Source organism: Hemicordylus capensis, chromosome 4 (genome assembly GCF_027244095.1).
Source record: "Hemicordylus capensis ecotype Gifberg chromosome 4, rHemCap1.1.pri, whole genome shotgun sequence".
Taxonomy (NCBI): domain Eukaryota; kingdom Metazoa; phylum Chordata; class Lepidosauria; order Squamata; family Cordylidae; genus Hemicordylus; species Hemicordylus capensis.
In genome coordinates this window covers 174,649,211-174,676,993 of record NC_069660.1, presented here as the reverse complement: position 1 = coordinate 174,676,993, position 27,783 = coordinate 174,649,211, and the positions used below count along the sequence as shown (strand labels likewise).

General features: G+C 40.9%; 1 protein-coding gene across 3 annotated transcripts; it reads right to left on the bottom strand.

The window, feature by feature from the left end:
- Nucleotides 1-346: 346 nt before the first annotated feature.
- Nucleotides 347-27,287, bottom strand: SEC23B (SEC23 homolog B, COPII coat complex component). 3 transcript variants are annotated; one of them, XM_053248586.1, is made up of 20 exons: nt 27,132-27,287; nt 24,591-24,826; nt 22,267-22,324; nt 21,215-21,301; nt 20,809-21,045; nt 20,588-20,673; nt 19,416-19,560; nt 18,656-18,814; nt 16,901-17,016; nt 15,125-15,248; nt 14,619-14,699; nt 12,570-12,659; nt 11,915-12,021; nt 11,470-11,623; nt 8,606-8,683; nt 8,177-8,338; nt 7,108-7,194; nt 5,914-6,069; nt 3,532-3,597; nt 347-3,069 (listed from the first exon to the last, which is right to left on the bottom strand). In XM_053248586.1, exons 2-20 carry the CDS (start codon nt 24,809-24,811, stop codon nt 2,980-2,982), a joined length of 2,304 nt encoding a protein of 767 aa, XP_053104561.1. In that variant the 5' UTR covers nt 24,812-24,826; nt 27,132-27,287; the 3' UTR covers nt 347-2,979. The 3 variants fall into 3 exon arrangements, with proteins under 3 accessions (XP_053104561.1, XP_053104562.1, XP_053104563.1); XM_053248587.1 differs by lacking the exon at nt 27,132-27,287 and adding an exon at nt 27,071-27,119; XM_053248588.1 differs by lacking the exon at nt 27,132-27,287 and adding an exon at nt 26,917-27,053.
- Nucleotides 27,288-27,783: the final 496 nt, after the last annotated feature.

Here is a 27,783-nt window from a genome sequence, read left to right as displayed (position 1 = left end):
TCAACTTGCTTAGTGGTTAATTCTGGCTAGCCTTGCACAGGGGTTTTCATAGTTCCTGCCTTCAGGAATGCTTTTCACACTGCTTTGTCTGTCAATGAATTCTGGTACACTGCAGAGGAATCTGAGATAGATTCTAAGATGCGCACTCAGTCTGTGTAGCAGACAAAATGTCTGTCAGGAACTTTATCTCCCATTTTCAATCTTCTCATCAAGAGAACTCAGGGTTCCTTGGACCATAGTTTGAATTTCACTGCCTCACAAAAGGAAAAGCGGGAAATGAGCATCGTATACTATACATAAAACATGAACTACAGAAAACAAAATACAAAATTGATTTTCAATGGAGTCTAGAAAGTGAAGCATCATTTTAATGAGAGACCAGAAAAATGGATGCACCTTCCATTCTGGTAGGGAACAGATCACTGAATACATAGATCATAAACCACCATTAGCAGGAATTCAATTTATTGTCCCTGCATTAACACGTACACCCCACATACATGGCCTGAAAATGCCTTCGGGCTTCCTATAAAACACACACACACACACACACACACACACACACACACACACACACACACACACACACTTTAGACCAGCATTTTCCTTGTAAATCAAAGCATCTATTCTGCACATCCAAGCAGAACTTGAAGGAGTCTTCCAACAGCAAGTCAGTAGTGATCTCTAAATATGCAGCTATTGTTTCAGTAATGACAGCCCACACACTTTTTCTTGTCCCCCCCTTTCATCCCCTAGACCTTCCTCACCCCCCTTCCCAGGAAACCCTATACTGAGGCGTACTGATATCAGAGATACAATGCAAGGTCATTCACATGACCTGTGAGCAGGGCAGGAAAGGCAGGATCACACCTACCTCCACCTCACCCCACCCCATGATCCTGTTTTTGGCTTTGGCTGCGTGGCTCATGTGCCCACACGAGTGGTGCTGCTGGGAGCCATGCAGCTATCTGGAGGCCAGGGAAATGCAGCCCAGTCTCCAGAAATCCCTCAATGCACTGTGCAAAGAGCGTGGTGCACTGGAGGATTTCCCTGCAAGCCGGGAGCTCTAGGCGCTTGGCTCTGTGGCTGCTCAGCCTGCAGGCAACCCAAGCAGACACATTATTTTTTATTATTATTTTATTTCTTACGTTTATATCCCGCTCTTCCTCCAAGGAGCCTAGAGCGGTGAGTTTCTCCTCACAACACCCCTGTGAAGTAGGTTAGGCTGAGAGAGAAGTGACTGGCCCAGAGTCACCCAGCTAGTATCATGGCTGAATGGGGATTTGAACTCGGGTCTCCCCGGTCCTAGTCCAGCACTCTAACCACTACACACACATGGCGTGCTTGCACCCTTTTACCTCAGTAAGAGCTGTAGGTGGGGGGTTTGGGCTACCCAGCACTCCACACGAGCAGCCCTACCTGGGCAGGGCTGTGCAAGCCCGAGGAGGGCTGCTCGTGTGAACAGCCTCTGTAACTAACAACTTGTAACATGAAAGTAAAAACAAATGTTGGAGTATAAGCAAATTATTTTGTAAAGTGTGACAATTATATCTGTGTCATGTTTCTCTCAAAGTTTTCAGAAGAGGGTTTTAAAATATATATATATATATATATATATATATATATATATATATATATATATATATATTTAATAATTTGGTATGTGTAATTATGGTTGATGGCAGTAAAAGATCAATGTATTTAAGATTTCACAACAGGTGCTCTGGCCTATTGTTTCAAGCAATACAAAAACTGATTTAAGTTATTGTTCTCTTTTGTATGCCAAGTTTTGTTTAATTATTCATTTTGCTGTTTTGGTACCAGAACAGCGTACAATAAGATTCAAATTACCAAATAAGAAAGAAAGAAAGAAAGAAAGAAAGAAAGAAAGAAAGAAAGAAAGAAAGAAAGAAAGAAAGAATTATAAATGGGAAGGTTGAGGTTTGATGTTTATGAAGAAACTCTTCTTCTCTTCTACCCCTCTCTCCACTAGCCAACAGCTAAATTCACATGTCAGGGCTTTGTAGCATCTTAGCATCCTACAAACTAGAAAAGCTAAAGAACTCACCCATTAGTACAGAAGTAGCAAACTTGCAGACTATCCTAGGATTAAAACCTGGCATCCCTGATAGCATGCCTGGGAAAAACCTGCCTGACACCTTGAAGTTATTGACAATCACAGTAGCGAATGAGATGGACCAATGGTTTTACTCAGTAGAAAGCAGTTCCTTTATATCCTCAACAAGTGAGACTCCAAGTACCTCCACTCCCCCGCTCCATAACTTTCTATTCTCAGTGGCTAGTTAGGTTTAGGCAATACTATTGGGATTAAGAGACATTTTAAAGCTAAAAAAATCCAGATTTTCCAAGAAGCAACTGGCTTCCCATCCAACGTCCAGACTACATGCACAGCTTTAAATTTTACAGCTATGCTTAATAGCTCATAAAAGCATACAATTTTGAATAAGTTGAAGAGCTTGGGGATTTCTTCCTAAAAACAGTTTACAGTATTGATTCCAATTTCTCTTCAAAATGCTCATGCTAACAGCACTCTCTCTCTCTCTCTCTCTCTCTCTCTCACACACACACACACACACACACACTGCAGCAAGCAAATCTAGCTCTGCTATTATCCAAATTACAATGTGTCAAGCTGGTTACAGTATAAACATTAACACCCTTCTCAATGTTTATTTTTCTTATGTTCAGATGCAGAAAGGCAAATGAATAGTATAGGTAGGTAAGTCATGGTATTGGAATACAGTAATTACATGAATGAAAAAGTAGAAATGGCAGGACAGAAAGAATACCAATAAGTTAAATCTAAAGTACAAAACTTTCCTTACATCCTTGTTACGTAGAATTGTTTAAAAATATGATTTAAAGGGTGGGAAGGAATGTTATCAGCTTCTTGGCAAATTGTGATTAGTCAGTAGCATGATTCAGTTAGTCCCCAGAAATGTCCTTGATAGGTCAAAATTATGATGCACTCGACACAGCCAACTTCTTCAGATGGTCCATGAATACCTGCAGACTAACATCATCCGTTAGGATTGGAGCACCAGATTCCTGAAATAAGAAGTTATTGTTTAAACACCAAAACAGAGCTAACAGAACTAGTAAGAAAAGCTGGAGAGATGAACCCAAATAATACAAGTGTGGAATGTGCAGCAAGCAAATCTAGCTCTGCTATTGATCCATGTTACAATTTTTAATTTTCAACCCAATCATCTCCAAGCTTTATACTCACATGTTTGTTTTGCTTGAACTCTTAGCTCTCTCTCTCTAAACATTCCAGAATTTCCCACTTTTAATTTGCATAATTTTGGTTCACTTCAGTGTATTGGCTGACCTGTAGTTTTTAGAGGCTTGGGAGAAATTTTCAAATAAATGAAAACCAAGCCTCCAGGATGCCAAAGGAACTAATTTACTTCTATCCCTGATCTCCAAGTTATTTAATAGTACAATTTAATTGTGCGTTCATGCACAGAGACAGAATACAAATACAGCAGGAGCCACTTTACTACTTACTTGTCCCCATGCATAGAGATTGTTATGAGTCTGAGAGGGATTCACTTTAGACAATAGAAACCGTGCCTGTAAAAGCCAAATGAGAGAGCAGCTTAGATATACTACCACATGAAAAGGTCAAGCTTGTTACCCTATTCTATCTGTCCATTTGAATCTGCCACATCAGCTAATACAGCTCTTATTATTACAGTGTAGCCCTTTCCAGTGCTTTTTCTCCTAGAGCTCTTAAGAGAAGGCTTCATCTCTTTTAAAGGGCTCTCCCAGCACTGACAAAAGTACACTACTGTGCAGAGGTCAGCACAGTGGGAAATCTAGTCTATGTTCAGTCATATTCACTCCAAGTTTTCTCCAGCCATGCTCAAGTCACCTTATGGCCCACTTCATTCCCTGCAACTCTCCTGTATACTAGGGGACTGTTTGGGCTTGACATGCCAGGAGAAGACACTTAGGTGCAATCATGTCAACTGCCTGGCCTACAAACTCATACCAGAGGGAGACCAGGGTGTCGACAGGATCAACAGCAAAAAAATCCCACCAAGCCATCAGGAATCTATTAGGATTAATAATCCTCTGGGGGAAGACCATCCTAAGTGGTTCTCCACCCTTACAGAGGTATGCTGGGTCCACCTTCAATCTAATCTTCTCCAGATAGCAATTAATCCATGACATTAGTATTAGAGCCTCCTGGACAATCCACGGAACATCTGAGGGGCCCAGGTCTAGCTTATTTGAGGCAACACTTCCTCTTTTATGCCCCCCTGGATGCAGAGAAAGGGCCTTGCTCAGAGTTTCTATCGTCAGAGGTTGACAATGACGTCAGCCTCGAGGCGGACAATAAGAGCAAAGCCATTTCTGTGACCACACCTTCATTGTGCTTTCTCCTCAAAAAGAGACACATCAAGCCTGCCTACTTCTTACCTCTAGAAAAGCAAAATCAATTATTTCTCCTGTTCCAGCAGGACTTGGGAGGCAGGTGAGGCCTTACTTGATGGCATGGCTTATACCCAACATATTTTTGGGCAGCTGATTTGTTGCTCATGCACGACATTTTGTACAGATATGAACCATATAATTATGCAATGCCCACTGTACAACTCTGAAAGGGAGTTATATCTAGGACATATCCTTAAGAATTTTACAGGGATGCTTGCTAGTAATACAGTGTTCTATTTGTTGCGTAGCCAAAATAAATATACAATGGTTAAGATGATTTGTTTTCTATCCACAGCAATTAATGTTACAGAGAAATATTTGAAGGAAAATGTTTAGGCTTGTTGAGGGAATTCCATATTTTAATTTCTTTTTAAGTTGAGATTTTAATTTTTATATGGGCCTTTATGCTATTTTATTTGTATGTTTCATGTAATTTTTAAAAAAAAATTAAATTTCTAGATTTGGATGTATTTTTACTAGTTTTTTAGTTGGGTCTGTGTGCTAATTATCACTATGTTTTGTCTAAATTGTTTTATTCAATTTGTTTTCCTATGGTCTGATGACTAAATGCAGATAAAATCTGATCTGATCTGGATATGGTTGGTTCTATCGTTGTTCTATACTACTCCATTAGCCATTGAGGGCCCTTTAGAGCCACCATGAGGATTATATAAATCCATATATAAATGTGGCAGGATATAAATTTTAAAATAAATGAAATTATATCCCAATGAAATTATATCCCATTGAGCTGACAGGATAACAACTCAAGAGAATCCCTGTTATTCAGGAGATAAATATCTTTTTAAAAACAGTAAGGAGGATGAATACAAAACCTGATTATTAAATGATAACAGAGAGAGCTGATAACAATAGCTCCGCTTTGGAAACGGGAAATGCAAGTTCAAATTCCTGCTTAGCTATGATCTCATTGGGTGATTTTGGGCAAGTCTTTATTTCTCAGACTAACTTACAACACCAGGTTATTGTGAAAACACTGTTCTAATGTCCTTGGGATGGAATACAAACAACCCTCTTAGAACAAAACTGAAATGACAATTAATAGGACATTAATACTAAGATAAAAACTACACAGAAACAGATTGACTCTATTGACTCCCAGAAGAAGTAATCTTGATACTTATTCTAAGTAACGACCAGTGGGATATTCCTTAACACAAGTAAGAAATATGCCATACATTGTACACATGGCTGAAGACACAACTTTATTCACAATGCCCTAACAGAAAAAACTACTGGTGAAGATACAGAAAAATATTTTCAGATTCAAAGGCTGCAATCCTATATGCACTTAAGTCAATGGGGCTCACTTCTGAGCTAGACATGTAGAGGATTGTGCATCCAGACTGACAAGTTCAATATCCAACTTCAGATATACTTTCACTGAGACTTTTTTCATACATTTTCTCTTGTATAAATGTCTCTTACCTGACTGCTCCCATGCTCTGTGTTAACGTAACGTGGCATTGGGAATCGTGTCTGCAAAATTTCTTGAGCATCATCCAGTGGAGCCTGCAGTAAATGCTTGAAGTTTTCATATTCTGGCATATCTTGATAGCCAGCTTTACGCCACTGGGCAATAGTCTTATTGGGAAGGAGAGAAGAAGGAGGTAGAAAACAGTAAGATATTTCCAAAGGACTTCATACTTTTATCACTCAGTCTTCCCTCTCTGTTACTAGAAGTATTATTATTTTTATTATTATTTACATTTATATCCCGCTCTTCCTCCAAGGAGCCCAGAGTGGTGTACTACATACTTGAATTTCTCCTCATAACAACCCTGTGAAGTAGGTTAGGCTGAGAGAGAAGTGACTGGCCCAGAGTCACCCAGCTAGTATCATGGCTGAATGGGGATTTGAACTCGGGTCTCCCCGGTCCTAGTCCAGCACTCTAACCACTACACCACGCTGGCTCCTTTCCTCCTACCTTGACTCTACAAGATCACTTCTCCCTTCTCTTACCTAGTTGTTTGCACCCACACAACTGGAAAATTGGGAGCACGCACAGCTCCAAAACCTGGGTAGGACACAGTTTTCGGTGGTGTAAATGAGCCCAATATCTGACGTCTACAGGAATGAATTCATTCCCTTTCAATGTGGATTGAAATATGTAAAAAGGCGACTCTTGAAAGCCCTTCTGGATATGTATGGAGAAGTACATTTCTTAAGCAGACAACAGTGCATCCACATCACTCATGGATATAGTAGGAACTTCAGGAGAAGCAAAACTGACATACGAGAGACTGAATTGTTGGATTTTCCTCAGCTCTATGTTTCTCCTATCAGGTCAGATAAGAATTCAAAGGAAAAATGTTTTTCAGCCTGTCTCTTCCCTCATGGAGACTTTGTTTTCCATCTTATAAGCTTCCAAGGCCAAAGCCTGGACAATATTCAACAAAGCCGACTAAGAGCTGATGTTGAATTGGACTATGTATAACTTTTAAGGACACCTACATCGTCATCTTCTAGCTCTCACACACAGGCACTGGGAGAGTCAGAGTAAGGCTGTTTTTAAAATACTGTTTTATGTGAAGGACAATAGCGCAGACAAGATATTTCAAGGATGCATGTTCAGAGAACTCAGACACAACTCAGTGTGGACAAAAGGCTATTTGCAATTACCTCACCAAGGTAGATAACAATCTGGAAGAAGGAGTCCATGAGTAGTATCCTGTCAGCAAGAATGCTGCTGCTGTCCAGAAGTACAGGCTGGAAGTACAAGAGAAAGAAATACTGATTACCTAAGAAAATTGCCTTACAGAATGAAGAAGGATAGTATAGTGGAGGTTTCCTCAAAGCTCATTCTGTGAATCACCTACAAAAACTAAATGGAAAAAAGCCGGTTGGTGCTCATATAAAAACAACAACTTGCCAGTCTCAGGCAATGCCCTATCCAAAATGAGTGTTTTAACTTAAGACAGATTTTAAACAACACTGGTGGACATCCAGCGCAGTGTAACATGGGTGGTGCTGATCCACCCATACTGCTACAGGCTCACAGCAAAGTGCTGGCAGTTCTGCACTTTTGCGTGAGAGCACAAATACTTGGAGTAACACACCCACACACTGGAAGTGCTAATTAGATTGGAAACACATTGTTGATGCTCAAGCAATGTGTTTCCAACCTAACTAGTGCTTCAGGAGTGCGGGTGTGCTATGCAAAGTATTCCACTACTGCACAGAAGTGCAAGACCACCAGCACTTTGCAGCAAGGCTGCAGTACAGCACAAGAATGGGCACCACTCACATTACACTGACCTGGATATTGGCCAGTATCTTTACTGCTATCATACTGCCAGTATCTCTCTTGTAGGTAAGACAAACAAACCTCTTGCACTTACCATTTATCACTTCCCCTCACCAAACACTGATAAACAGATTGTTAAACTTCTTACCAGGGTTATCTTGTTCTCTAGTAAATGAGAATTTGGACAATGATTTAAATTTTTCCAACAACTAGGGTTTACTCTCCACACCACACCACCTCCAAAACAAATATTTGGGGAAATCATTGCTTAGCAAAGTTTCATCAAAACAGAGATATTTGCAGGGGTGCCGGATGTCAATACCACTGATTAAGACTTTAACACAAAGGACTGTTGACATTCAGAATTTGGAATATTTACCCTGATCCTTCCAAAGGATTAAAGAAACATTTACAAAAACCTATCTCTGAAGGAAAGGGACTCACCTCAGGTGGTCCATAGAATGAATAGGAATAGAGTATAGGCTGGATCATGATGAGAGACTGGGTCAGGTCCTGCCTGGCAAAGTGATGGCGATAATACGAAGATTCATCTGGGCTGTTATTGAACACTTGAAGGAATGGAGATCGTCGCAAATGGAACATGAACTATGTGAGACACAGAAAACAGTTTAGAGATGTCACTGTAATCAAACACTACTGCCAAAGCATTTCCTCCCATCTGGTTGGTGCATCACTTCACCAATTTGATTCAGAGAGCTGAATAGAAAGAGACTGCCATGCATTAAAGAAGCACAGAAAGCTCTGTTGTTGTAGAAATTTGTCTGATAATTACAAAAGTGCCTTGGAGCTCTGCTGCTCCCTCTCATCAATTGTTAAAATTTTCAAAAATATTGCTTCGAAATATCATCTTACCTGGGGATAGAGAGAGAATGAATCTGACAGTCTAAAAGAATTTGGATCATCTTTGTTGTATTGTCCAAACTTCTGACACTGTTGGAATAATATGTAAATTTCAATAATTTCTTAAATATTGTAAACATAATCTTTAAAAGTAATGAGGAAAATGCCCCTGCTAACAGGGCAAAGGAACACTTTTTAAAGTGGTGGCTCTTTTATCTTTAGCAGTGGGAGAGCAACTGTCCTATTCAGCACAGCACAATGACTCTCCAGCAGCAGTTGCTAGCGTTGTGTGTATGTGTGTCTGTATTTTAAGATTATGAGCCCTTTAGGGACAATGAACCTTTCCCCCCCATTTCTTTTGCTATGTAAACTGCTTTGAGAACTTTGTTGAAAAGTAGTATATAAATAATGATCATAGATAAGTTGCAGTGACATTAATTATTATTATTATTTCTTGTTTACACAGTCAGACAGGTATTATTGACTGGTTTTTTTTATCCAGACATCGAGTCCTTCCCAAGGACCTATGATGGCTGAATTTTATTGTCAGTGGTGTTGTTGTTGTTATAGATATCGTCTCAGAATATAGGCTGTTCCCAGTAAAGCTGCTTTTTGTAATTGACTGATGGTGATTTCTGTGGCCCCTATGGTGTTGAGCTGCTCTTCAAGGTCTTTTGGAATTGCACCCAGGGCGCCAATTACCACTGGGATGATTTTGGTCTTTTTCTGCCACAGCCTTTCAATTTCAATTTGTAGATCTTTGTATTTGGTGATTTTTTCTATTTCTTTTTCTTCTATTCTGCTATCCCCTGGTATTGCTATGTTGATTATTTTAACTTGTTTTTCTTTCTTCTCGACTACAGTTATATCTGGTGTATTGTGTGGCAGATGTTTGTCTGTTTGTAATCGGAAGTCCCATAATATTTTTACATCTTCATTTTCTTCAACTTTTTCAATTTTATGGTCCCACCAATTCTTGGCTACAGGTAGCTTGTATTTTTTGCAGATGTTCCAGTGTATCATCCCTGCTACCTTATCATGCCTTTGTTTGTAGTGAGTCTGTGCGATCTTTTTACAACAGCTGATTAGGTGGTCCACTGTTGTTTTTATTTATTATTATTATTATTATTATTATTAATACCCCGCCCCTCCAGTGCACTACTGCTTGGGGCAGCTCACAACAATAAGATAGACACAAGATACAATAAAAGTAGTAAAATTAACTAAATTTTTTTAAAAGGTTGTCAGATTAAAAACCACAATCATCATTAGGTTCAAATTAAAGTTTAGTTTAAAAGTTAAAAACTGAAAACTATAAAAAGCTACACTACCAAGCAGAAGTAAAAAAACAACAAGTGTTTATTGTAGAATGGAAGAGAATCAAAAATTGTCATAAAAATGAAGAAATTTAAATAAAGGGGTCTAAGTTTCAAAATTACTAAGGGGGAAATTGCTTCCAAGATCATCATCATCATCTTATACACTATTTTTCAACCAAAAAAGTTCTCAAAGTGATTTACATAGAAAAAGAATACTACAAAGAAAATGGCAGCCCATCCTCCAAAGGCTCACAATCTAAAGAGAAACACAAGGTAGTCACCAACAATAACCACTGGAGGGAGGCTGTCACCAAGGGTTTATCATTGTCCATTACATTATGGTCTGCTCTACACCATGCTTTCTGGTACAGGTTGCAAACCTGTCAAGCATTCAATAACACACAGGCTCAATCTGACATCTGACAGCTTAATGTGTAGTCTGAAATGACAAGCCCTGCTTTGAAATCAGATGGCAAAGCAGAATCAGGAACCATAATCTGACATTGACAAATCATAGTTATAGCTGTTAATTCACCTCTGGAGGCTACTGCACCTAGAAAACAGAGTGCTGAGCTGATGGGAAATGAGAGCAGATAAGCAGCTCTAGACAGTGGTTTGCCTGCTGCATGTTTGTAAGCTCAGACTACAGGATTTCTTCAATTAAAGTATCATTTATAATATGGCTCAATTCAGACACTACACCAAAGCACTCTTTGGCATTTGGGAGCAACCTTGCCTTTCTATTCTCTTATCTGTGGGGTCCCCCTGTACTGCCAGGTATCCCCTAACCACAGTTTGTTGTGCAAAGTACAGTTAGTGCTAATCTCCAAACTACAGTTTGCAAACCCATTTCAAACCACAATTTCAAATTGTGGTTTGGAGGCAACGAACTAACCAACATCACAGCAAACTATGGTTAGCAAACGTCAAGAAGTAGAGGAGGGAATTTAAGTGCTAGAAGGGAGGAAGAATGCAAGCCCACAGGGGTGCTTCTGACTGCCAAATTCTGTCTTACTTGAGCCATACTATACAGGATTCTTAATTTGTAGGAAGAAAAACAATTACAGTTAAAATAAAACTCTATAAATATTAATAGCCTCTCTTATTCTGATATCAACATATTTTACAAAACATTTCTCATTGTATAGTTTGAGATGTCCAGTTTTAGCACTGTCAACCTACAAGAGTGACATTATCTCTATCTAACCGCCCTAAGCCATTTTTGGAAAGGCGGTATGGAAGTTTAATAAATAAAATGAATAAAAAATATCAAGCACTTGAAAATCACAACGTAAGAGGATTGCATCAGTAGATTTGCATAGCGTAATTACAACTTTGACACAATAATAAATAGTCTTGTATTTCAGATTTAGCCTATGACTATGAACTGGACTGTTCACATCTTGTTTCACATTTCAGGCAGATTTTTTAAAAGGTTACATGTTCAAACAAGTCAGGATAGCTTCCATAGCTAAAGAATGTTCCAAGAGGCAAGCCCATCAGCTGAACCTATGGTTCATTCTTGGATTATACAAGCTTACACCTGATCATACTCACAAGTCTAATTAGCTGCCTATCCAGCCATCGCAACACATCTGGTCCCTCCTCCGATTCAGCTCTGTAGACACCCAGGCGGGCCATCAGGACGGCAGCTGCTTCTTGATCAAATGCAGCTTCTATGTGTTGCAGCTGACTCTGTGCATCTGCCCAGCTAATTTTAAAAGCAACAATTAGTACAACTAGGGTTTTTTTAGCATTAAAAACCTGTAAATTAGACACACAGATCCCCTCTTAACTCAGTCAGAAGCTTGTGTTCATTCCATGAAACAAAAACAATATATACAGCATACGCAAAAAGCCAACAGAACATGCCTTATTAGCATAAGTTGTTCTTACGATAATGAGGCCATTAAATTAAATTAATTAATTAATTTATATCTATGTAAACCACTTTGGGAACTTTTGTTGAAAAGCGGCATATAAGTATTTGTCATATTCTCACTTTCTAGCAACCGTAGTAACACGAACACGTCTCTGTGTACTGGAATGCTGATAATGTGTAACAAACTGGACAGCTCCTCTGCCACCCTGAGGTATTGGTGCATTGTGCTGAAAACCAGACAAAAAGAACTTAAGTTGCCTTTCAGACAGAAATTACATTTTAAAGGCAGGATGTAATAATCATGTAGAGTTATCCAACAAAACAAAGCTAACAGCAGTAAAATAACCATAAATAGATAAAAATAACCATGTACACCACTCTGAGCTCCTCGGAGGAAGAGCGGGATATAAGTGTAAAAATAAGTCAATAAATAAGCAGTTGACAAATCAGCTTCTTGCAGACACCAGAAAATATCAGTACGGCTGTACAGTGCAAAGGGAAATCAAAATTATATTGAATAGCGTCTGATGAAGAACATTATAAGAAATAGGATGAACAATAGGTGCGGGGGCGGGATTCTAAGCAAAGAAAAGGGATTAATCTAGGAACAATGAGATCATCTGCATACAATCATGTTTTCTAAATATGAAATGCTACTCCAAAAAATGCAGCTATCATTTTTGGATGGGTAATTTGCATGATAAAGTACTCCAGTGCCAGAAATTTCTCTAAATCTTTGTACAACATTACAGGCAAAGAAAGAAGGCAGGCTCACCTGATTTACTACTTCAAAATAAATGGCAAGCGTCATGGTGGGATCAAGGCTACAAATTTTCCATTGGCATGTGCCACCAATCCCAAGTTCCTATAAGAGAGTTTAAAGGCATTCCATTTTATCCCGAAAGCATAGCTAAATCAGTCAGTTTATATTATGACTACAGGATATGATCCACAGCACAATTTTGTTACTGCAGGTACATATGCCAGCTAACATATTTTTAACAAGATGTTCTAGTAAGAACTAATCAGCCTACCTTCCTTTCACTATCTCTACATCTGGACTAAATCTGGTGCAAATCGAGGTCCACAAGTTAGATCTCTTGTGCCTAAAATGTTCATGTGTCCGCCATCTTGGACCGGGGTGGATGTTGTCATTACAAACTGCACCACTGAGGTGTCTCTGTGTTTTACTCACTCCAAATTTGGTTCAAATCGGTTAGACAGTCCTCAAATTAGTGCACTTGTGCTTCAAAAGTTTACATGTCAGTCATCTTGAATTGGGGTTGATTACATCATCACAATCTTCACCATTGAGGTGTCTCTACAGCTGTAGCAAATTTGGTTCAAATCAGTTAGGTGGTTCACAAGTTAGCCCACTTGCGCCTCAAAGGTTTGTGTGCTCACCATCTTGGACTGGGGTGGATAACATCATCTCAAACTACACAGTTGAGGTGACCCTATGTGTCTACATGGATGAACACACACACATAGAGAATGTTGGGTGATCTCATAAGCCTACTGGAAAGTAGGCTAAAAATCCTTAAAAACCTAAAGTCTAAGACCAGCAACAAGTAGCCTGTAACTGACAGATGTCTAACACCTATGGGAAAGTAGTTTGGCCTCCCCCCATCTGCCACCAGCTTCATAATGACTGCACTGAAGATATTCACCACGTTAGCACAGCTCAGCTACCACATGTTAAGCTGACATATAATATTAAAAGGCATAGACAGACAGACAGGAGGAGTGGGGCTCAGTGAGAGTGAGTAGGTCTCTGGGTTTAGGGGGCTGCAGCTTGACTACTTGGTGCTGGCAACGCTGCTGCTGCGACGAAGAGGGGTGAGGGGAATGGAGCAACAGGATGGAGGAGCAACCAAGAGGGGTGAGGGGGATGGAAGCAACAGGATGGAGGAAGTGAGGGTGGCAAGATCTCTGAGGTGAGGGGGCTTTGGCGGAGGATGAGGGGAGCAATCAAGTATTAGCATGAACATGCTCTGCATGGGTTAAGCTAGTTGCACTTTAAAATAACAGCTCAGGAATGTGCAATTAAAATAAATGGCCAATCACTAATCCTACAGCTATTGGATGCACTCATGATCAGCAACGAGTAATTCCACTTAGCACTGGGAGCCATCAATTCACCTCACTCAGAGATCACTTGCATCATCTTCACTAGCCACCCAAACGAAGGATATGACCACCTTTGATGGCAGACATGATATCCAAATTGACAGTTCTTGCAAGAGAGAAACTGCCATTCTCTTATAGTCAGGAAACATTTGGTGCATTCATGTAAAACCTGCATCTTGTCATGGGCTTAAACTTCACAGTTGCCTCACCATTATGAAAACAAGTCCTCTCTATTGTGCTGCTGTCCCTTCATCAACTCAAACTCCCATGAATAAGTTCTGGAGCTGAAAGGTTAAACTGTGGCATGTGTTATTCTTGAAACACAATGCTATATTTGAAACTGGCAGAAGAATATTTCATACATTAGAATTCCTTAGTTTACTGGTGCATCTGTATATAGTCACCCACTTAAAGCTTGGACATTAAGCTCCATGAGCAGGGCTCAGGAATTCCACTAGTCTACTTGTCTGTGATGAGTTAAAAAGATCCTGATGAGTAATGTACCAACATAGCTCGACGAGTAAAAAAATTTTGTCTGGTGAACAAAGCCAACATTTCTTGACCCCTGTCCATGAGACTCGCCAAGTAATATGCTTCATTCACAGCATATTGTATTACTGATACACCATCTACAGTAAATAGCCTCACATGCACACCTGAAGTTGCTGCATTTCCAAAACACACACACACTTACATTTTCTGAAACGCACGGTCCTTTGGCATTGAGGGATACACATGGTCCAATAGCTCCAGCAATCTTCAGCTCTCTAGAGGTCTAAAGTTAAAAGAGTTTCAAAGTCACCCAAAGCCAGAGTCACTGCCAAATGGATCAATTGCAGCCCCTCAGAAACAACCCTAATCATGCCCTGACAGAAATCCTCATTTTAGGACTGTGACCTCCAAAGATTAGACAAAAACTGTACAGTAGATGTACACTATGTTGTTCATCTCCCTAGTACAAAGTTTTTACTCCCAAAAACTGTTTCTGCTGAGAAGGGTTCTCTTGGGTGGGTAAGATATATTCAACTCCATTATGAAGAAGTAAGGGGGTCTTGATTGAACAGCACACTCTCCCTGAACCTAGCAATTATTTTTTTAAAACAACTATTATCATCACAAATATTATTTCTTCCAGGATAGGACAGTACAGTGGTTGTACTCAAGGTGGTCCCACCTTCTCCAGTTATCTGGCACACTCACCTTTACTTCCAAAGTGGCCCCAAAAGCCAGTCGGAATTCTCCACTGAGATCTTTGCTAAACACTCTCTGGAAAGTTTGCTTGAAGAGAGAAGTGTTAAAAGAGTCCCCCATCACCATGTGACCTCTGAGAAAAGAAAGTGTCACAGTGAAATATTAAGTTACAGAACACAGACAGACTATCTTCCTCACTCTCTTTTTATTACTAAATGACACAAGAATCTGGTCTTAAAACAGTTCTGTTAAGAAACTAAAGATATGAATTAGCTCAATAGAAGAGAGAAAAAGCCAAATGAGCTTGAATACAGCTCACACCTCTGCATTAAATGAGTGTCTCATCTAAAGTAAGAACAGAAGTGTACTGCTGTTAGCTATAAAGGATAAGCAAAAGGTCTTTTGAGTATTACTGGGGCGGATAAGTGGGAAGAAGAATATGCACACACAAAAGAGAAGGGCCATGTGTTGGAGCCCCAGCAATAGTGCAGATTATGTATTTAAGATATCCTGTCTTTTCCAGAGGAGGCAGTATGATACACATTTTAAATTTCCAATTTTATTTTATTCCCAATTTTAATTTCTGATTTTATAAAATTCACATTGACTTTGAAACACTCAACATGGCTTACAACAACCAATAAAATCAGAAATTTAAAATGTGCATCATACTGCCTCCCCCATAGACTTGGAATTTCTCTCAGTGAAGGCCAGGCCACCCAGTATCAAAAACAGAGGGCAAGTTTTATACCCAACCAGCTGACTTGGTGCAGAGCATCTGCACCCCCAGTTCTCCCTGTTTTCCCCGCCAACATTCTTCATTTCATTCTCCCCTAGCCCCAGTTCGTTCTCCCTCAGCGGCCAGGCAGGCCGCCGCTTCTCCTCCCCACCCAGTGGCCAGCCAGTCTGGCCACTGCTTCGCCTTCCCGCTTCTCCTCCTGGCCGGCAGCTAGCCCGCCAGCCCGCTGTCTTCTCGCCCGCCTGCCGCTTTCTTTGGCCAGCCAGCTGCCGCCAATCACTGCCATTTTCTTAGGCTGGCCGGCCACCGCCATTTTCTCCCCTGTCCCCGTCACTATCCAGGCAGCTGCTCGCAAAATCTCACGAGAGCTGCCACACATGGGATTAGCAACATGTATGCCTTCGTGAATTATAGATAAAGATGGTTCCGTTTCCCACCACCACCATAATCCCATGCAACATTTAACCTTTTTACATAGACATGATTTGTATGAGAAAAAGTAAAAAAGACACCATTGGGAAAGGGAGAAAACCTGTCCCACTGACCCCAGTTTCTCAGGGGAGTAGGATGTGTGCCTCTTCTTGCCAACTGCAGCCCCTTTACTCTGACCCATAGAAACTCTGGAGCTGCCACTGAGAACCAAGACTGCTCCTGTCTCACAGCTGCCACTTTGGTTGCCTTTCTAACAGCCCAGTCCTATACAGATTTCCTTGGAAATAAGTCCTCCAGAGCTCAACGGGGTTTACTACCAGTAAGCTTAAACAGGACTGTGATCTTGATAATGCTAGAGGATGATACTAAAGCCAGAAACTGGCTTCTACAAACACATGTGACAGTACAACTGTTAAGTAAAATATGGCAAAAATTTCAATCCCCCACATTTCCAAAAACACAAAGATTCCCACTAAAAGGTTGCACTTCCTAGTTCTGGAAATAAGCTGGCTCACTGCAGATGCAGTCTAAAAATTGTGCACTAGTCAGGAAAACTCTCTCTAATCCATCAGGAAAATTCAGGACAAATCATTTGCTGAGGGCTGAGAACATACCCAGTTAAATTGGCACAACATTTCATCTCCAGAAGACCAGTCTGATCAAGCGCACAGGCATAAATATCAATGCAGTGTCCATTGTTAGCTGTACGATTTGCCAATGTCTCATAGTGCTGTGAAAACACAGGAAGAAATGACTTTAAGGCACCTTCTATAATGATGATGGTAAAAGACTGTAATCAGGATCCCAGGGCCTAGTCTGAAGGCACATGATGCAGCAAGTTTGCTGAAAGGTAGGTAGACCTGGGTCTGATCAGTGCCTGCCATTCTCTGCAAGTGTGAAAAGCTTGCCTCCAAGCAGTGGCAGCCATTGCAAATGGCTCTCTCCACGTATTTTCAAATCTGAGAGTATGAAGAGGGCCAAGTGTGGCTGCCACTGCGGTTGCCTGCCTCTGTATCTCCCTCTCTGCCAGAAAGAAAGCAAGCAAGCAGATAGATGCCCCAGCACACTGCCATGTTTCCAAGCTAAGAAACACAACCGGTTTTCCACACAGCTGCTAGTCTCCACATTCTTACTCTGTCAGAGAGAGAGAGAAAATGGTGGACCGAAGTGATGCAAGAGTCTGCCCCTTCCAATCACATAGTTGTAGTATTAAGTTAGAAAGAATGTGAATTTCTTTGCACAGTCTCCACAACATAGCCTTGTTTAAACACAAGTCTATGTTCTGAAGGCAGAGCTCAGAGCTATTCCTTTTTCCCTTCCTGCCAGAAAGAGAGAAAAAGCCTAAGAGATAGCCTTTTGATCTTAAAATAAAAGGTAAAGCGTGCCATCACACTGCCATCTTATTTGTTTGTTATTTCTCTGTGTAAACCATCCTGAGCCATTTTTGGAAGGGTGGTATAGAAATTGAATTAATTAATTAATTAATTAATTAAGAAGAAGTAGTAGTAGTAGTAGTCGTAGTCGTCAATTTCGACTCCTGGCACCACAGAGCCCTGTGGTTTTCTTTGGTAGAATACAGCAGGGGTTTACCATTGCCTCCTCTCACGTAGTATGAGATGATGCCTTTCAGCATCTTCCTATATTGCTGCTGCCCAATATAGTACCAGCGGGGATTCGAACCGGCAGCCTTCTGCTTGTTAGTCAAGCATTTCCCCGCTGCACCACTTAAGGTGACTTCTGATCTTAAAGAGCCAGAAAGAAAACTGAGGATTCAGCTGGATACCTGGGGACAATTCTTAATTGATACAGGAAACCAGCTCTTTGAAAGTCTGGCTTAGAGTGCTGAGATCATGCAACCTCTGACACCAGCTGCTAACAGAAGCATAAAAGTCTCTGGTGCCCAACAAGTGGACAATACTCAGAATTACATTAGCCAACTCACAGAGGCTTTACGAAAGTGAACCTGGGAGGGTGGGAGCAGGCTATACGAATATTACCCAGTTCCAGAAACCTTTGCTTATTAGAGCATCAGAGTTTGTGAAACTGAATCACAACCCTTGGCATAAGTAAACACTAGAATAAAAGTTAGGAGCAGCTGCTACAATTAACATATGAAACATTTTCAGTCAGGATGTTCATCAAATTTTAGCCACGTCATTTCCCATTAAAAATACTTTAAAAATTCTTCAGGGAGGAGCATGCATTTGACCAAACCTGTTTGAATCCAAGGCAAGGCACTGCAATCCTGCATCAACTTATCCTGAAACAATATACATACATTTTCCAAGAAAGTCAATGCTCACCAGAACCTATGAGAAAGATTATTTACCCTCATACAGAGAGAATTTAAACTAGAGACTAACCCTTACCTTCATAGCCTTCTTCATAAACCGTGCATTATCTTTCTCTATATCATGCCAGGAACGGATGGGAGATTTCAGCTCATCTCCCACTACCATGCCTGGCCCTTGAGTTGGTGGCCCTCCTGTAAACAACATTATTCTGGCCCCAGTATTTGGAAATGTTCCCTGCAAGAAGGGAAAGAAGAAGGGGGGGAAAAACACAGAAGTAGACAGATCAGTTCCTAAAAAGAATCATGGAGAAGACATACGCCACCATGGGGACTACGTCCATCATATTGGGAGCTCACATCCACCATATTGGCTACTTCATTAGACAGAAGGGATCCTTCATCACCCAGTCAATTTCTATATCTACACATGTGCACACCCCTTGAATTTCACATTAGAGAGAGCATGAACTGTTCATGCTGTTTATCATCACTTGCCCCGCTGAGCCTTAATCTATAATAGTTGGCAAGGTTTGATATATAGAAAGAAAGCACTTTCCAAAATGTCATTTTCAGATAGCAGCCATAAGCAGTTACTTCTAACATACCTCCCCAAGAATAGTCACTTTCAAACCATTAATGTTTAGGAGATACTGACTGATATTTAAAAACAAAAACAAATCATGCATGTACAACAATAAAGATTCCATAAGATGGTTACAAGACAAGCTCAAAACCTATGCTGATCAACACCTGAAAAGCATAATGCCTCTAAGTGACATTAATCATTTTGACTAATTTCTACTCCCATTTATATTTGCCAGCAATAATGAAGATACCTCCAGTAACCCAACAGCAATTGACAAAGCTACTCCAGTGGATCGCAAGGGCCTCTTTCCCTGAGTGACTGGCCATGGATCCCGCTGCAGTTCCCCTAGGAGATCAGTTAGGTTCATGTCAATTTTGTGAACAGGCTGCAGAAATCTACAGGAGTTCAAAAGAAAAGTATACAATTTAACCCCCATGCTTTAGAGAACCAACTTGATATGTGAAATTCTCAGGTTACTTGGATTTCTAACTATACACAACAATAAAGAACAATCTTACTATTCAAGGGTTTTCACATTGCCAAGTACAATCAGAAGCAAAGCAAAACAAGTTGGAAACTGCAGAAGAAAAGCAGCATGTATCTGTAATCCAGACCCACAAGGCCACTTTGCACATCTACCAAAGGTAGGCTCTAGTTAATGAAGGGTCATACCACAACAGATCAAGCACCCCAAGAAGATCTGAGTTTGGGTACATTTATGAGAACATGACACAAAATAATGTACACATAATTGGAGGAATGGGGTGAGAGAGAGACACATGCAACAATACTAGAATTCAAGCATTCTATAATTTTCAATGAATCCACATGCTCATTAATTGTTCAATTATTTCTTCTACATTAATAAAACGATTTCAAATGATCAACTTCCATCTTCAGTTTCACCTTCCATGGAACCGAATGTGCAGACAACAGAATTTCTAGGATAGGCTGTTCCGATCAGAAATACTACTCAAATGAGTGACCTAAGATGCATATGAAAACAAAACAACTGCTAACTGGGCAAAGAGGCACCTTTTAAAAGTAGTGATTCTCTTTAATTAGCAGGGGGAGAGAGCAACTGGCCCTATCCATCCCCAGCACAGTACCCCTTCAGAGACAGTTGTCTATCTTATGTTTCTTTTTAGATTGTAAGCCCTTTGGGGACAGTGATCCATCTTATTTATTTATTATTTCTCTATGTAAACTGCTTTGGAAACATTTGTTGAAAAGTGGTATACAAATATTTGCTGTAGCTGTAGCTTTCAGCAGCCAAAACTTGACACATAGTTTGTTTAAAAAACAATAATTCAAACTATTCCCCTTTGGAAAATCTTTATAGAGAGTTGAAGTTCTGAAAATTTCATGCAAGCTACCCCACTACATCCTTTTAGATGCAGTTTGCTTTACAGAGCTACATACCTGCTTGAAATGAGAGGCTGTTCCTGAGGCTGAAGAGGTCTCCCTTGCTGAACAGATGCAGCAGGTCTTGTAAGACCCAACATATCCTGATAATCAAAACACACATCAGAATTGGGAAAGCCCAGGAAGAATGCACTTTTAAACAAATGTGGAGGAGGAAAAAGAAAACTGGAAGGCCAACTTAGTAGGATTTTTTAAATAAAAGTCAAGGCCAAACATACCTGTATTTGCTTTGCTGTTAGATCCTTAGTGCCTCTGAAAACATAACTTTTGGAGATCCCTTCACAGCTTAGCTCATGAACCTGGACCATTCTGCCAAAGGTGATTAACCCTACGAGAGCATTAGGGGGCAGCAAACTCAGAGACATCTGCAATGATTCCTTCAAAGCTTGCAAGTCCTCTTCTTCCAAACATGTATCCACAACATAAAGAAAGATCAGTGGTGTCTGAGGACCACGCTTGTGTGGAAGAAAAAAAAAGAAATGTATATTACTTGAAAGTACATACAATAAGAGACTCCAATTCAGAAAACCATGTCAAAACACTTTAAGAACACTGTCACAACCATAATTTTTCCAGTATCTCTTAAGTATGGTGGAATTTAACACACTATATAAAGAAGGTTACCTGGACTATGTATTCAATTGTGGAAAACTGTGGCATAAGCTCCGCTGGTTGATTTACTTCAGATATGCCTGCATATGCTGGAGGAAACTGGGGAAACACATCCAAGATTAGAACATGGATGTCAGGAATATTCTAGAAGCAACACCAGCAAGCATTTATTTTGCAACAAAACATGAGAATTAAAGATTTCATTTCAGTAAAAATGATGCCTGACCACCATTTATGATGCCTGACCAGTTCAGTCATACCAACGTATGGCTGAACTGGAAGTCAGGCTTGGGGATCTGCAAACCAGCTCCTTGTCAGCTCAAGTGTTCTGTATAGTCACATATGAGTTCAGTTCAGACATTGTGCCAAATCATGTTTAAGGAAGCTTAACTATGGTTAGTTGTGATGTTTGAATGACAAAACCACAGATCATAATCAGTCAGCAAAACAAAATCAAAAACTGTTGTTTGAAGTGGTTTGCAAATCATGGTTATTTATTTAATCAATTTGTATACCACCCACAGTTCAAATAGAGTTCACGCTAACTCCAATTTGCTATGATGTGTGAAATGGCAATCCAAAGTGATGGCTCTTGCTTCACCTCTAGAGGCCACCCACAGCACCCAGGGATTTGAGTGCTGAGCAGATGAAAAACAAAAGCAGACAAGCAGTTCAAAATCATAGTTTGTCGGTTGTAAGTTTTGAAACTCAAACCACAATTTGGGTTCTACACTATGATGAGCACCAATCATAATTGTGATGAGCCACTGTCTTCTGATAAATAAAGCATGATGATCCACCTGCTCCATAAAGCCAACCCAAAGCCTGGCAAATACAGAAAACAACCCAACAACCATCATTTCAACAAACTTTTGCTTCTGTCTTAGCAATGCTATGGGTCAAATTTTACCACAAATGGGTGGCAACATTGTGCATGTCAGCACATTCACTTTATACGTTAACAAGCTATGCTGATCTGTGCCAGTGAAGTGAATTTAGTACCCAGAAGGGTGGTGTGTGTGTGTAAAAATTACTGAAGTTGCACCCTAGAATTTCACACATACCTGGTTTCGCTGAAAACAGAAGTTACAGGCCCAAAGCTTGGCTCGGTAATCAATTTGGCTATAAGAAAATAATATACAAAAGTTGCTAAAATCAAAATTTAAAATATCTAAGTCTGCATTTTAAAGAAGAAGTCACTATGCTCTGTTTCCCCCCCAAAAGAATTAGCATTAGGGATTTGATAGATATCCTTAAAGTAAGTGCATGACATTAAGAGAACCCTTATGATATTAAGAGAAGATTACTGCTACAGTTATTGCCTCATAAAGGCCAACTCCAACTTCCCCAGTTAATGTCACTAATAAGATCCAACAAATCCTGGTTAGGCAAGGATACATTTCCTTACCAAGTGGTCTGTCGACAAGGAGCACTATTTTAATTGGGTTCTGGCAAGCAGAAAGACCTGCCAAGTTTCTTTGTATCTTTGGGATAAGGAGATCTTTTCAAACTTGCCCACAGCCTTTTAACTGAACTGGCCCATGGGCAGAAATAAGTACTAAACTTTATGGTCTAAATCTCAATCAATTCTACATCTGAACTAAGCCCTAATCCAATTTTTTAAAAATGAAGTCTCGATATACATCTGGATTTCAGCAAAGCCTTGATTATCATTACCAACAAATTTGAACATAAATTCAAAACATAACATAAAAGACGTAGAAACTGTATGATTATGAATAACAAATTAACAAAAGAGCAAGTCCTACTAAATGGCTAATCTGTCACCCATGGTTAAAAGGCTGGTAGCCCTTGACTGTCACCACACCAGGCTGTGTGTAGTCATCTTCTTTGTACCCTAAAAACTACTGGCCTTTTTGAGAAAGCCATAAACTGAATGCAAGGCACCCTATAGCACCAGCATAGCAGACTCCACCACTCTTTCCCTTGGGTTTGTGGATCAGCGACAGGACAGTTTTCCAAGATTTATGAAGCCATAATACTTGGGCCCAGCAAGAGTACATTTGGAATACTGTGTTAAATTCTAGGCAAATCAAGAAACCAAACCGGCTACTGCAGATCTGGAAATCATGAAAGCATCAGAACAGCAAATGAGGGCTCCCTCCACTAGGGATGTGCATGAAACTGGTTCAGAGGCCCAGCCGGTTCGAAGGTGGGGGAGCATACCTTTAAGGGCAGGGGAGGGTGCCCTTCCCCACTACCACCACGTTTCCCCCGTTGGGGCAACAGCATATCTCCCTGCTGCCCCGGTGTACTCCTCGACCGGAAGTACCCAGCATGTGATTGCATGTTGGGTGCGCACATGCAAGTGTGACATGCGCCTGGTAATTCCGGCTGAGGAGGACACCGGGGCAGCAGGGAGGTATGCTGCCGCCCTAATGGGCACTTTTAAAATGGAGCGCTGTCGGGGAAACGAGGCAGGAGGGGTAAGGGCACCCTCCACTGCCCTTAAAGGTATGCCCCCCCACCTTCCAGCCATGCCCTGCCAGTTCCATGCACATCCCTACCCCCCACCACGTTTTGGAGCCATGGCATCACGTGTTCATGATGCGAAGACTCCTCATTATCTCTCCAGCAATTACATCTAGACATTTTTCCTGCACCAATACCTTCCTGCCAAGTAAAAATTGGGGCTGTCCGGGTTTTTAAAAATATGCATCAATATGTGTCTATCCTGCTCTTACAAGGGGCTCCCAATGGTCTCCTATCCACATTGCTGACCAAGTCTGCAGTTGCTTAACTTCAGTTAGTGTTACAATACCTGGCATTCTTAGGCCATTCAATGGACTTGGGATTTTAATAAGAATCTGCAGACCACAAAATGGAAGCTCCCCATAACTGATCTAACCACTAATCTATCACTCCATAACACTATTCAGCATATAAAATATTTTAGACTTCTGATATCATTTACCCTCATAAAATCTTGCAAGATACAGCACATTGCCCAAGGCCAACTCTCTCAGTTTCATGGCTGACCTCACCTTTTGATTCCAACTGCAACACAATGGCACAAATATCCAACAGATGAAATTATTTTATCTCAGGATAGGTTGTCTAGTTACAAGGTTTTACACTTCGGTCATGCAATGCATTCTGGAATGTTTCCCTTTGATTTAGTGTACTTTGGTCAATCTAGCTTTATGAATAGGGAATAAGCAAATATGAAACACCAAATCCTATATTCATATATCACATAGGACTGCCTATCAGAAATACTTGAACATGGACAATTCTGCCATATGTTTTAATCAAAACATTCTAATTTAGGAATTGTTTAATGTGCAGAAATTTTTTGCAAGGTTCAAGAACGAATACCACAGTTAATTCTCCTCTGTAAAACAAACATGATTAAGCAGACTCATACCAAAGTGGATTGAGTACAGTTTTGCAAGTTGGTCTGCTGCACAGGACTGGCTCATACTGGACAGGAGGCAGGTCCAACCGTTCTTTCAAAGGCGTTAGCAGACAAGCCAATGGAACAACCATTCTTGTGGCCTCAAGTCTGCTCGAGGGCCATACATTCCAGCTGAAACGCACTCCATCGCGCTCTTCATTTTGCTGAATAAACTCCAAGTAAGTCGCCATAGAAGCGGAATTTTTCTGCAAAGAAAGAGAACAGATTTGTTCATGAATATTTGGAGGTTTGAGCCACAAAGAAACAACACTGTCGTTTACAATACAAGACATTGTAGCTTATTTCTCAGACATTGCATTCCAGGCACAGTATTCAAAGACATTCAGCATTCACATACACATCACTCAAAGACATTCAGAGATTTTGATGTGAAGTGGTTCAAGACAGTGGTCTGAAAGCACATAATGCAGATCTGCTAAAATTAAGTGGGTCTGTCATCTAGCACTGCCTGGGTGAAAAACCACGTCTCATAACTTATGGTTATGAAAATCCATAAGCCACTCTGGGGGTACATGTACACTAAATAAGTAAAAGTGGACCAGACTTTTCTAGAAGTTAGATATTGGATTCACACCACCATATGGCATACGAGTGGTTTTAAAAATGAACATGCTTTTTTGGCAGTAGCAGAAATTGAAATCAAAAGAAGAGAGGCAAGCCTCAAGCTGGTGCTCAATTGAAAATTTTAGTTTAGCAAAGTAAAAAACAGTGAATACCCAAAGTGTTTTGATTCATTATCATTGTCAGAGCAATGGGATCTGCTGTCTTTTTCTTTCAGTAATAATTCCTTTGGGCACCGTATTCTGAAAAGATCTCCCACAAAAAAACCCCACAGAGATTCTTTCAGAATGAACAAACACACTTTGTTTGTATGGCCACTGGGTAACAATTGCTCTCTGTGAGGCTCACAGAGTAAAACAATAACACAATAAAACAAACTGTACAATAAGATAAATTAAACTAAAAACACATCAAAACCATAAGCTACAACTTATACCCACATATGCTCCTCAACTATGAAGCCTTTACTAGTGGCCAATGCCATCTATTAAGTAAAGCCAATGCGGGGGGGGGGGGGGGAATCAGGTTGTGCAGCAAGATACAGTATCTGCCCTCAGACCACTGATAGTTGCTTCCGATGATGTTGAGCAGGCTGAAGTTTTGCAAATAAATGCAAGAGATCAAAGAGATTCTATGACCTCACACAAATTTATTCCATCAACATTATACTGTTCACAATTTTGAACACTTGTTTGCAAGAGTTTTAGGAAGTTCACTGTCTGAAGTGACACTGGCATCTAGAAAGGCATACTGAAAATTCAGACACTGTTAATATCTGACTTGGAAGAAACCTAAAGGCAGGTACAACCACAGAATTTTTTGAGTAATGTCTTCTCCAACACTGAGTCATGTTGACTTCTGATGAAACAGACAGACAGTAGCTCCTTGTGCTTCTTTTTAAGTTCCTAAGCACTTACTGTATATCAGGAAATAAATCCCTTTAAATAAATGGGACTTTGAATAAACATGGTTAGGATTGGCCTGTAAAAATTGATCAACTAGTCTCTAATACTCATCTTTGAGTATTGGATCTCTTTTCTGTGATTAGGCAGGACAGTACCAAGAATGGCCTTTCTGAACCAGAATAAAGATCCAGCTAGTCCAGCACTCTGTTTCTAACACTAAATATCTCCAGCTTTCAAGAACAGCATGAAGGCAAATAGCACCCCACCCCCAAGATGCCTGTCCTCAGCATCTGGTATTGGAGGTACAGCTGCTTCCGAACACGGAAGTTCCGTTTAGCCACTGACAGACCTCTCTCCCCTATGAATTCATTCAACCCTTCCCTAAGAGCCACGGTAATTAAGAGCCACATATTGCGGCAGTGACTTCTATAAGCTAGTACACCCTGTGTGCCGTGGCGATGTGCTCCCTCGCCTGTACTGACCCTGCCACAGATCATCAGTTCCACTATTTGACTCCGAGTTTTAATATTATGGGGGTCGGGGGGAGCCCCTCCCTTCTCCCCCAACTTCAGCCCCTAAGCCCTCGTTCTCACTGAAGTGGGCGGTCAACCCCTGCCTAGACTGCACTACGTCAGCTTGCAGGTTGACTACACCTTTATACGCCTCCCACCCCCCGGCAAAAAAATAAAAATAAAAATAAAAATCCCTGCACACGCAGAAGTAGATCTTGGAGGAAAGGCTAGACTCTCCAGCGGATCAGTTTTCTATGGGCAGATTTGGGGGGGGGGGGGGCTGAATTCTGTACAAACCGCGACGCGGGGTTGCCCACGTCAGTAAGAACTAGGCCCAAATCCCGGTGTTGCTCAGCACCATCCCTTTTCCTCCCGGAGCTGAGTGCCGGGTTCCCCTTCACACAGACCCTTTCCCCTCTCCTTTGCCAAAGCCTCTCTCCCGCGCACGCACAGATAATTCCAACTTCTCCCTCCCACCAAGACATTTTCTTCTTCTTCTCCTTCTTCTTTACCTCGGGTATTCTGGTGGTCCCCCTGCACAGGCTCGTGTCCTGTCGTCGGTCTCCGAAGCCACGCCCACGCCAACAAGGACAGCTCAGCGGCAACTGCCCTCAGGGAAGATGGCGAGAGCAGCGCCGCAACAACCAGCATTCCCGTAAAGTGGTGACGCTAGAGTCGTCGCTAGCGTTTGCCATATTAGGAAAGAGCAGGCGGTCTTCCCTTCCAGGGGCGAATTGCCCTTTTCCAACATGGCAGGCGGTACTACCGAAACCGAAGGACTTAGCGGTGGTCGAGCTGAACTATAGATTTACAAATCTAGAGTAAAAGTCCCTTAAATGGAGATGGTATTTCCTGGTTACTTTTGCATCCTTTTTTTTTTCTTTGCTGGCGGGGTAAAAGTGTCGCTTCATTGGAACACATGGAAAACACTCGAGCTTCAGTACACTGGTGACGAAGTACTAGTATGTCCCGTCCCGCCCCGAAGCAAAGAGCATGTACTTTCTAACAGCTTTTGTTTCGCGGGATTTTTAAAGAGTTTTTAAACTTTGAAACATGTCATGAAATCTATTGCTCTCATTCCGTTATTGCAGGTGGGAGCATCAACCCTGAAGTGTAGACCAGGGTTATTATCTCCACATGATTAATAATGCCCATTTACTTAGC